Raw genomic sequence first — 12,106 nt, forward strand, 5'->3', positions numbered from 1 at the left:
GTGAAACTCATAGATAACCATTTATTTCTGCATAAATTACTAGGATTGTGTCCAGGTGGGATGAAAATTTGAATTTGAGTATCGTATTTGGTCAACTACGCCGATCGACCCAAATTCACGTGACCATGGAGTAAATATCGAACCACATCATTATAAACGAGCCACGACAGTGATACTACCATAGCCCTCTCACGAATAATACAGAAATTCTGGTAAGAAGTGAAGCTACGGAAAAGGGTATGTTCGAATACTGATGGATTGTGATAACATCAGGCATGACGGCGCCACACAATTATGACCTCACTGGCACACTCTTGGGCACAGAAGTACCGTTGAATAGTCCGGTTATCACGTGGAAGGACGGACACACGACAATCCTCCCAGCCGTTTACGATGAGAAGAAGAACAATCTTTGTGAAGCTGTGGACATTCCAATCATCCGGTATCTGGCCAAATGTCCAGAATCTACACCTCACTCGCAATACGTTACACATTTATCAAATGCTGATATTCCACCAAACATGATGGAGGACGTGGTAAGCTCAGCACTTAGTCTAAATAAACCAGTCGTCATTAGAGGGATTGGGCAACATGCTGTTGAAGAAGAGTTGACGGCGGATTTTCTCGACAAACACTACGCGATATCGCCACATAGAGCCGTATGGATACACGGTACCGTTGCATCTTTCACATATAATCGTGCCAATATATAATTGACCTATCAGACGCCAAGTCCCGCGCAATAGATCATACGAAGGTCACGACTGCAGGCGTCCTGAAATCTTTTTGTGAATCTATGAAAGATCCGGAGAAGATACAATGCGTGTTGGATATCCCTCTCGCTCAGACATCACTCCAAGATCAATTGAGGTTTGTTTTTCCATATACAAGACCTCTCCTACGTGACGCATGATGACAGAAATCTCGATCACGGTCTCGCTCATGGATGGAATCACACCACATACGACGTTCAAATCACATCAAACGTCCATCCGGAAAATTTCACTGTGAAGGGTTGGGGTCTACTTCACCACGCTGGATTCTTGACATACCCCCACCATGACGCTGAGGGGAGCCTAACATGGGTCAGGATGGAAGTTGGAATGAAGTTCTGGGTGGTGTTCCGACCCATCGATCGACATGACGATCGTAAGCATCTCCAGGACATGGCGATCAAGCTAGGAGATTTCACAGAAAACGAAGTTTGGATAAGAGCGAACTGTCGCGCCGAGGTCATCACTATCATGCCTGGAGACACGTTGTTTGTGATGTTCATTTTTCATGGCGTTCATTGATATATTTTATTGTAGGATAATTCCTCCGGGTCAATTGCATGCTGTATATACACCGGTTGCCTCTTTCGCCACAGGGGGACACTTCTATCATTATGGGTGCATGCACCTCACCGAAATCTCTCGATACCTTGATGTTGTTGTTGGAGACTGTTTGACAAATCAGGCGCTCCATAATGCCCTAGAGACCCTCAGACGCATGATGATAGGAATACCACGTTTGTCTCCCAGAATATGTGAGAATTTATTGTTATATCCTTCTGCCATATATGCCTGACATCGCATTCAAAGCATTGTACAAAAGACCCCTGCTCGCGCTATGCATAATGGTCTTGCAGGGAAAGCAATATCGTGCTAAGGGAGGACATAAATCTGCTGTCGCAGATACGGAAACAGCAGCACTCAGTAAAGAGATATCGGCTGCTATCGCGTCCCATCTCGGAGTCACAAAGCGCAAGTCAGCCTCTATGTTACTATACAAAGGTGATCAGTTTGAGAGAGGGGCGCTCGTTGTCAGGGAAGAGCTAGACAAGGCGCTCATTCGATTTACGGAACTTTAGATGTGATTGGTATAATACCTTCGAACCACCGCTCTGCGTCTGTCTGATACGCGAAGTATACATTTACATTGTCATCTTTTGTATTTATCTCACCAAGACCTCTCAACTCTGCCCCTTGATTTTCGTGGAAATGCACCATCACGATTCAGTACACATTGTATAAACTTCCAACAGTCTTCGCCTTTACTTAGTGATCGAATTACGCAAGAATTGTATTGATGCCTAAACAAAATGTGTTTTTAATTCATATGCTACTAGCTTCGGGAGCTCTTTGCTGAGAGGTATTCGGATTGGTGAGTATTGCCACTAGATTGGAGCATGACTTCACAATCTCGGACTTTATTTTCATAACGGCTGTCACTACTTTAATGCGACCCAGCTGGAACAAAATATTTGTCGGTCACGTCCTCACCCTTCCAGGCAATCATGTCTACCTACACCTCAAAGGCGAGAGATCCAATGTCCACAATACTACCCGCCATATTCAGGTTATCCGCTTGAAGCAGGCAGGTCCTACAGTAAGGGCAGCGTTCATTGAGGCTGGGCGCACTCCTGCTGGCTTATTTCTTGAGGACAGAACCTTGCACATGAGCAGGAAAGTCAAGTGTCCGACATGTGTGATGAGGCGGATAAAGAACGCGTGATACCTCCTCCACAGCGGCCAATCGTACCTTTTCCGGTGGTTCTTGACCCTCAGCTTCACTCCAAAACCTCGAGGACTCCCTCAAGCGGCCGCGTGATGACGATGATGCCGATGCCGATGATGCGGGAGATGGAGGCACCAAGTTGCACAGCAAGAAACCAAGGAAGGAGAGCAAGTTTATCCTGAACGTCAAGACAAGTCAGTTGACACCGGCACAGACGACAACGAGAGCTAAAATCCAGGTGCGTATGCATGATATATACCTGGTTATATGCACTGAAAGGGGGACTGTTGATGCTCATGATTGTGTCGGTATAGCAATCTAAAATCTCACTGGTATTATCGCATCGGAAGGTGGAAAGCCACGGGAGGACGAGGATTCCGACAGAGAGTCTGACACCGACGACGAATGTGGCGAGGCTCCCGCGCTACTGAAATTTGATCTCACTGCACATGTAAGCGTTCCAGCTAATCAGATGATCTGTGAGCGTGAAGCCACCTGGACATCCTGTATTGAATTACATGTACAAATGAACTTGGTTCGTATCTGCAAATGTTAAAAAACTTACACGACTGAGGCCAAATGTAACCCAAAAAGGTTTCTCAACTTGTTTGTCTGTCTTGGGATCCTCGACATGTCGCATAACTTTCAAACGGCATGCTGTGAGAGAATCGATTTTATGGGGATAAAACGAGATGGTCCATTTTTCATGCTGTCGAGAAATTCATTATAGTCCCAGAAGTAGATCTCCAACTCTGGGCTAATGTATTTGAGTAAGCGACAACCATCAGTAAATAGAGCTCACTTGCGAGTCCAATGTCGACATTCGAAGTCTTTAGCCTATCGGAACCAACGGAATTCAAGAAGACAAATGTCAATGCCAACATCTTTTTACCAATGCGTTATGATTGAATGAACTTGTCCAACATATCTCTTGTTGTTGATGTCGGCTTGAACGATAGAGTTTGGTGCAAATATTCGTGAATCGGATGCTATAATACGACGTCCATCAACAATTGCATAATCGTGAAATCGAGGATGTGAACTGAGGAAGTTGGGGGACGACGACGAGTATGATGTGACGCTAACAATATGAGCATGTGGATAGGCTGTTTGATAGAAGTAGAGAAGATACTTCTGGTGGTCTAAGTGAAGTGAAGATGATGCAGCTGGACCTAATGAAAAGCGCGTTCCAGATAATGAATATGGTCAATAAATGAATGTGAAACACCAAGGAAAGATACCTTGTTGTGCGATATCATCAATCTCACTAGCAAGAGAAGCCACATTTCCACGGGTGTCGCTGTCTGTTGCGATGATTGATTTCACAGCCTCGTATAGAATAGCATCTTCAGAAGAGGGCAATTCATTGGATTCAGATGTGCGAGCGAGTAAATTTGTGAGCTGTAAACAATCGTGAATATGAATTAGTAAGTTCAGAACAAGAATAATCACCATGGTCCGAAGCTCTGTATCACGTAATAATGCGCGGAAGAATGAGAGCTCAATTCAATTTTGCCATCACCATGGTTGTTTGTTGAAAAACCTTTGAGAACCTTATTGAGTCGTTCGAAAAGAAAAGTCCAGAAGCCATAGACAGGGCCGTAATCCTCTAGTTGCTCGAAGATGTGGGTTACCCTCTTGCCAGACCAACGGAATCTTGAGAATCGGCATCAAATATTAATTATTCAGAAGAATGACTGAATCACTTACAGCGATGGGGCAAAAGACAAGGGCTAGGCCTTTCAATTCATCGGATGTGAGTTAACCACCAGCAGGGTAACAAACCTGATCCGGTAAACGTGCAACCCACGATGGCATCTCAAACTGATAGGACACTGAATCACCTGAAAATATTGAGTTTGATGGCAAAGACGTACTGTGAACAAGAGTTCATGTATTTGATCAAGTTCACGTTCTACCTTGGAGGTTTTCTGACGAAGTACGTTCGTCTGGATCCATGCATTAAACCACTGTGTTTTGATGATACCTGTTGTTGACGTGACTTACCGAGCAAAAAACAGTGCACGGGATCAATCACAATCATGCGAACAGGGTCAAAATATGGCAAGCGAACAGGGCCAAACCATCGAGCACTGTGCTTGGTGGAAAATTCATCTCGTTCCTTGGACTTCAAGTTGACATATTCATGAGCGTGTTTCTTGTGTTGCTCACCATGTCGTGGAGGGAATTCTGTTAAATCAGTGACGAATCAGGGCTATCTAAAACAAGACCATCGTACTGTCATATTCCATTGCGCCCTTCGTTCGTAGTTCTGACTGCGGAATGTGACAGCGTGAACAGAATCCTTCCTTTTTACTGTGGCTGTCAAATCCGCAAACCTTACACATTGCTTAATGATCACAGCATACTGTAACCAGAATTACACGAACACGACGACCTGAAATGCAGTTGAATAAGATTTAAACTCGACGACATCATTTGGCTTGCCACTGGGATACTTCTGTGTCTTGAGCATGACTCCTTCGTCATAGAGACGGAGCAAATCATCAACGTAGTTCTTCATAAATAACTGAAGCTGATTGGCATCCAACTCCTTCGAGCCTGGATTAATACCATAAAAAATTAAGTTTCGGGGGCGATACCTGTTGGTGAAATGAACAAGGACCCATCAAGGATGTTGAAGTCAAAGACTTACCGCATATGCGTTGGCAGGTTTCCAATGCAGCTGTACATTATACCAGAGCTGTGGGACCTGGAATTGCTACTGCGCTGGTAGTTAAACCTGAAATCAAGTCAATAGTCTGACAATGCACGAGTTTGTGTCTCACCCATCAAGGCAAAGTGTAATCCCTATTCGCAGCTCATCTGCATCCTCGAGTGCAGGGCTATTATTACAGAAAAGACTCCCATCTGCTGCTCGTAATGTCTTCCATACCTCACCATCTCGTATGGACGACCGTTTGCCAGGGATAGCTTGACATGAACGCTAAGAATCAAGATGTGCTTCGATGCCATCTTGGGACAGAAGTCGAAGAATTCCGTTAGAAAATGGGTTTTAAGGACAGCGCAGTCTCGCCTTCGCACTCGTCTTTGTGCGTGTAGACCCTGAAGATTGTGTTGGAATATCTTTCTAACGAGTCTCTTGGAAAAGTGGTTCACTGCAGTGTGTACAGAGAGAATCAGGCGGCGAGTCAGGGGAGAAGATCGTCATGCAGACAGTACGCATAGGATGGACCTGAAAATAATCAGAGAGTGCTAAATGATTGAAGGCCGTTCTCAATGTCTGTGCTGGCTTATCTTCGACAGTGAAAGCTCCGAGTCCATAAAAGATAGATCTTGAAACCTTGAGAACAAGGTTTGCTGCACGGTGGGGTAGATGGGAGCGTAGATTAAGCCATGCGACGAGGAGAAGGATTATCATTATCTTCCAAAACCAATGTGGAGTTGTGTTATCCAGAACGACATCTGGAGGTAGCGGGGTCTCTGGTAGTAGGGATGAAGGTTCTTCATAGGTTGGCTGAACTATCAGAGGGGAAACATCGGTAGAATGAGTTGGTTGCATATCAGCCTGAGGGGGAAAAGGTAATTGAGTATCGGATGATGCTTCAGCTGTGTTGTAAAGACTTGCATGGCGGAGGAGCTAGCCATGTTTTTATCAAGCAAGACATTCAAACATGAACTGTGACGTGTAGAGATTTCTTTGACACTCGCATCGCCATCTTTATCATCAGACACCTCAGCAAGAGTAAACATTGAGTGGAAGGGGTCATTGCATGATCGTGACCAACCCCAGAAAATAATCCGTCGTCGAGTTGGAAATTGTAATCATCCACAAACAGTTCCTCGACATCTTGTTGCATATCGATGTCCTGTGGCATGGGAGAACCGTCAGGTTGAACAAAATCATCATCTAAGGCATCAGTGACTACATCAGTATCCATCCTACTCGGTGGTATCAAAGAGTTTACCAGAAGCTCACCACCGTCCGTCACAGAGTTACTCGGGGCTTGTCCAGGCATAGGGAGGCTTGAATTGTCTGCACTGGGACCAGGTGCGCAATCACTGAGATATATGAGATGGGAACATGTTTGCTCGATGGCTTGGGTAGGGCTCAGAGTAGCCATGACAGTAGAGGGATCATCGACTGAAAACACATTAATACTAACTATATGATCATAGAGTGAGCAACTCGTACCTTTAATGATTGTTTTACCGGTGGCCTGGCTCAATGGTTGAACTTCATAGGTGTTGTTGATATGCTTTCGAGCGGCCGCTATCTCTTCGAAAGAGACGATCTCATTATCGTCGTCTTCATCGTCATCACTGCCCATCTTCCTGTGGAGACTAGACACAAGAGTAAGACCTCAGTCGTAAGATAACGGACTCTATTGATAAGTACCTAGACACAAGAGTCAGACTACGTAGTGTCGTCAGTCTATGTATCGTACAAAGAAATGGAAAGACATACCCTCAGTCGTAAGATAACGGACTGAGGAAAGAGGGAAAGGTGAAAATGAACCATTATATACTAGATTGAATTCCTGGAATTCCTATCCTATACTCCGCTAGGACGTATCGCGTTGTCACGTGCGTTTCATACGCTAACACTTCCTGCTCTTCTTGACTCTAGCAACTTTACGATGCTTCCTCTCTAGCCATGCAGGTATCTTTTTGCCTTGATTTCCGCAGTCCTTTACACATGATGTACAGATACAATGCACAAGGCGCTTATCAGCATCCTCTGGAAAGCGGACCTGATTCAGTACCAAAAACTCTGAAGTTCGCTCTAAGTACTCACCTTATTTGCCTTGTGCACCCCTGTGCTCTGCTTCGAGCCTTGTGGCATAAAATTGCTGCAAATCGTGAGTTATTGAATGAATGTTGGATAAAAACCCTTCGGAACACGCGGCTAGGGACTTAGAACTGTCTCGGCAAGAAACTGGGTCAACGATGACATATTGAGGTTGTTCTACTTATATGTGCATGGTGTTGCCCTCATTGGACCAAGGCCATGGCTATGTGAGAGGCCCAGTGAGTTGCACAGATTGGTCACCGATATTGAACTGAGATGAACATGGGTACTCGGACATACACTGAGGGAGTACAAGCAGCGCCGGACGAGGTCTGGGAAGGTGGTCTTGCATGACCTGTACAGCGTGGTAGGTTCTGAACATACACGTGGTGTTTGTACACATATTGAAAGTCTGTCTACAGCCACCTTGCCACATGGCATTCACTTTCACCCAGAACGCAGTGATTGGCATCATAGCCATTGAGTGCGGTGCAGTATTTGCTGTCACGGGGAAGATATCACGTGATGGTTCAAAATTTGGTTCAATTTCAACTTCCGCTTCATACGTTCTCTTCCCATTCTATACTTCCTTTGTTACACATCTTCTCACATCACATTGTCGTAGCTCCATACGGGGGCATAGAGCCGTCGCTCTGACATCATGTGAGAAGTGACATTCGTGTCTAGCTCCTTTATGGGCGCATATGGCTGTCGTCGACAGTCGCACGACGTGTCTGTTCTATTCGCGTCACTCTTGCACGCGTCCCATCTCCTGTCCTGTTCGCATCACTCCTGCACGCGTCCCATCTCCTCGCCGTAGCTCCTTGCAGGAGTTCTGAGCTGTCGCTCTGGCATGGCATGATGGGCGACTCTCGCACTTAGCGCCTTTATGGGTGCCTGGCTGTCGTCGACGGTCGCGCGATGAGTCTGTGCTGTTCGCATCACCATTCGACGCGTCACCTCTCCTTGCTACGTCTGTCCCATTCGCGTCACTCTTGCACGCGTCCCATCTCCTCTCTTTTCTGTCTTGTTCGCGTCACTCGTGCACGCGTCCCATCTCCTTTATTTTCCTGTCCTGTTCGCGTCACTCTTACACGCGTCCCATCTCCTTGCCGTAGCTCTTTACGGTAGTTCTGAGCTGTCGCTCTGGCATGGCATGTTGGGCGACTCTCGCACTTAGCGCCTTTATGGGTGCCTGGCTGTCGTCGACGGTCGCGCGATGAGTCTGTGCTGTTCGCATCACCATTCGACGCGTTTCATATTGTCCGGCTCTCGCCGGAGGTTGTGCAATATGTTAGTTGGTTTATTTTTGTGCGGCCCTTATGCATATCCCACACTCCATCTCCTTCCCGTTGCTTTTCGCGTGGGCTTCGAGTTGTCGCCCTAGTTGGGTGTGATAGCGGGCTCATCTGTCCAACTCCCTGTTGCTTCAGTTCAATGTCAATTTAGCAACAATTGATAGATATACTGACACTGTTAGGTTATTAAGAACGTCGGGTCATGGAATTTCTGTGCAGCAATGTCAGATAATAAAAGGCAACACAAAGAAGGGTCGGAGGCTACTCTGAGCATTACCCCCACATAATCAACCTTCAAGACGCTTATCATCTCCTGAAGCTTTCTGTGAAGGATATCTGCTTATTATCCGAGTTTGAGGATCTGAGTGGGCATTGGTTTCATTGAGGTTTACTTACAGTTTTCGTGTTTCCTCTCTAGGTCATCCAACAGGTCTGGATGATATTGGCCTATATGAGTCGCTCAGGTGTTGCGAGGCAAGATACGAGCTAATTTGAGAGAGACGGTACAGACGAAAATGAACAGGAGGATCTCAACTCATTTTTGATTGTTCCGTAGTATTTACTTATACTACTTGCTTTCCGACAAACTCGGATGACGTTAAAATCCGCTGCCTATCGTGCACGGATCATATCAACTGATATTGTCGTCAACTCGTACCTCGCGCAACAACATCAATCTACATGATGGAGCATTATAATCACAAACGAGCTGGTCTTGGGCTTGAAGTAATTGGTGACACTCGTTTTGGTACTATTTATTGGGCAGCACTATCAATAAAATGTGGATTGCCAGCATTTCAGGCTGTCCTTGAAGATACTGATCTTGGAATTGATATGGCGGTGAGTGTTGTCTTCGTTATAGACTCACAACATAGTGCAGTGTTTCACAATGTTCCAGCGTATAAACAGGCCAATCCAATCGCGATAGATCTCATCCTGAATAATCGGCAAAGCAAGGACAACATAGTTACATGTGCATCAAAACCTCCCCCTGATATGTCGAAGCGAGCAGCTCTTGGCATTCAAAAGATTTTGCAGCGGAAATATGGTAATGTTCACGACACAGCCAAATATACTGACCCAAAAGCTGAGATGCAACGTCGAAACTCCGCACTCGCACATCTGGGTCTGGCTGAAGCACTTCATAATCAGTTCGAGGCTTATTTCCGTGCTTAGTATTCATTCAATCGCAAGATGCGCTCCAATCAGACCCCACGTGATTACTGGCGAGCACTGTTGAAGTCAGGGGATGAACTTGCTGATGTACTTCCAGTGAGTATAAAGTTTCCGTCGTTTTCTAAAATTTCTAACTATATCTGCCAGATTATCGCAATTAAAATGTTCCCTCAAACCAGATTGACAGGACACTACTTCGTGCGCGCTATTCTCAATGTCGAACTCACTTATCTCACTCGATTTTAACCAGATGTTCAGGATCTTTTTGTTGTTAATGTTTTGTATGTTTCTGAATCGATTCGTAGTAATATTAAAGTGTAGCTATATATGACAAAACGCGAAATATGATGCATATACAAAAAGCTTAAGCTACAGTGCAAAGCTATATATCCGCTGTGTCGATAGAATTTGAAACATGGGTAAGACTAGAGATTCAATAGAGATGTTGATGTTACAGGTAAATGCATATATATATACTAACTACTTCAAAAGTCCAGCTTTTAACAATCTCAACCGTCTTTCCTGCCTGTTCCTTTGACGCCTTTCCTGCTCCTCCTTGTCATCTCTGGCGGGGGGTTCTACAATCACGACCTCATCATCCTCATCCGCGACCCTCTCCTTTCTTGTGCCAGCCCTCTTGGGGGCGGGTTCCACAATCTCTACCTCGTCGTCATCTCTAGCCCTCTTCTTGGCTGGGATCTTTGATGACGTCCTGTTAACCCTCTCATCCCATGCCTTCAAGATGGCCTTATCTCTCAACGATGCCTTCTTTATGGCTTCATCTCTCTCCTCATCTCTCTCCCTCCTGTATCTTTCTCTGAATCTTTCCTCTGGAGTCTTCAACGTGTCGATTGGACTCTCGGACCGCGTGTCCACTGGAATGTCGGGCTGCGTGTCTACCGGACTGTCGCGACGCATCGTCTTCATCTTCCTAGGCCCTCTTCTGTTGGTGGGCGCCGTCATCCTTCCGACCCTCCTGACTTTTGGTGGTGCGCCATCGATAGGCTGCTTTGGTTTGGTCGGGGGTTGGGGTCGCGTCATTGTGAGTTATTATAAGAGACAAGGATTGTAAGTCACAAAATAATGTGATAGTTGTAGGATGAAGACGAAGACAAGCGTATTTGAAGTGAACTAGATACTGTGGACTGTGGTGACTCTATTGAATCGTGAAGCGGTCCACCTGGTTAATTGAGCGAATCTCTCAGAGGCACTTAGATGATCACTCATACATACATATATTAGATATATTTACACATCGTAAACACATTTGATCTACTTTCACCCCAAGTTTGAAATGGTAAGCGTCTGGTTTGCAACAGATGATCGCTGTACTGATCGCCTAACTACCATTCACGATTCAAATGTCAAGTTTGCTGATTGATGCCCAATCAAAATCGACAAGAATGAGGTAGATACGCGTAGATAGATGTCTAACCACAAATTGAGGTAGATATAAATCTAAGAATTTCGAGAAAGCAAAACCCTAATTTTGTGCAAAACGCAAAGAATATTGGCAAAGGAAGAAAATGCAAATATTGTCAGACTGCGATCGCGTAGTTTGCAACTGCGCAACGAACTTTCGGCAAACTTTGCACATGCACACTAGGTCAATGTGCACCTGGTAGCGACCATGCTGATATTAGTGTGTTTCGCCTCCCCCCTGGTGGTTCTCAAGAATATGCTGACAATTTACGCCACCTCGTCCCATCCCCTAGTCAACGACAATTGGAGATGCGCAGGACAGAGACCAGTATCACGAAGCCACCTCTTATTCTTAGACTCAACCCTTCACGTTGCCTTGGAGTTCCCAACTGTACGACCACGGATATTATGCATCTAGCTGGTAACCTCAGTGACCTCCTCATTTCTCTTTGGCGTGGAACGATAGATTGTGCCGCTACAGATGATGTAACTACATGGGATTGGGCAGTACTCCATGACGCGGAAGCTTGGAGTGCACATGGGGAGTTGGTTGCACAAGCGGGTCCGTTTCTTCCTGGTTCTTTTGATCGCAGAAAAACTCAACACAAGTTAGTTATAAAACTTAGGAATTCCAACTGTAAACCGTTAGTCTCGCTCCTGGCCTTTTTGGAACACTCACTTTTTCAGATCCCTCTGCACAAGCGCCAGGCATTTCTGGACACCAAGTGACTAGTACGGATGGCTTGTGTGCTATTCCTGCAAATGATACCGGCGAGATGTCCTTATCGTATGGTGCTAGTCATGCTTCCACCTTGGGAGCACTTGCGAAACAAACACGCGAGAGCGCCGATTCTCAACGCTTTGTATGTCGATGCAAGCGGGCCCAAGAGTGTGGAACCTGAACAAGTGGTATGTGTTCATATTCAAACACACACAAGTCTCACTATTGTTTTAAAGA

At 45.5% G+C, this 12,106-nt stretch overlaps 4 protein-coding genes across 4 annotated transcripts; 3 read left to right on the top strand and 1 right to left on the bottom strand.

Annotated features, from left to right (window-relative positions):
• Window positions 1–275: 275 nt before the first annotated feature.
• HD556DRAFT_1446468 (uncharacterized protein) lies at window positions 276–1,852 on the top strand (the record flags this gene model as incomplete). Its single annotated transcript, XM_041307095.1, has 5 exons — window positions 276–672; window positions 726–870; window positions 920–1,261; window positions 1,311–1,528; window positions 1,584–1,852. 5 exons carry the CDS (start codon window positions 276–278, stop codon window positions 1,850–1,852), a joined length of 1,371 nt encoding a protein of 456 aa, XP_041157104.1.
• A 7,379-nt stretch (window positions 1,853–9,231) lies between these two features.
• On the top strand, window positions 9,232–9,726 carry HD556DRAFT_1310904 (uncharacterized protein; the record flags this gene model as incomplete). Its single annotated transcript, XM_041300474.1, has 2 exons — window positions 9,232–9,390; window positions 9,460–9,726. 2 exons carry the CDS (start codon window positions 9,232–9,234, stop codon window positions 9,724–9,726), a joined length of 426 nt encoding a protein of 141 aa, XP_041157105.1.
• Window positions 9,727–10,206: 480 nt separating this feature from the next.
• Window positions 10,207–10,767, bottom strand: HD556DRAFT_1310905 (uncharacterized protein; the record flags this gene model as incomplete). Its single annotated transcript, XM_041300475.1, has 1 exon — window positions 10,207–10,767. The coding sequence occupies one exon, from the start codon at window positions 10,765–10,767 to the stop codon at window positions 10,207–10,209; it is 561 nt and encodes a 186-aa protein (XP_041157106.1).
• A 579-nt stretch (window positions 10,768–11,346) lies between these two features.
• HD556DRAFT_1196055 (uncharacterized protein) lies at window positions 11,347–11,679 on the top strand (the record flags this gene model as incomplete). The annotated part of the gene is made up of 1 exon (XM_041296278.1): window positions 11,347–11,679. A coding segment is annotated over one exon (333 nt), but the record flags the coding sequence as incomplete, so codon positions are not given.
• Between the last annotated feature and the right edge of the window lie 427 nt (window positions 11,680–12,106).

This window comes from Suillus plorans (genome assembly GCF_016647745.1).
Source record: "Suillus plorans strain S12 chromosome Unknown HD556scaffold_53, whole genome shotgun sequence".
In the NCBI taxonomy this organism is placed as follows: domain Eukaryota; kingdom Fungi; phylum Basidiomycota; class Agaricomycetes; order Boletales; family Suillaceae; genus Suillus; species Suillus plorans.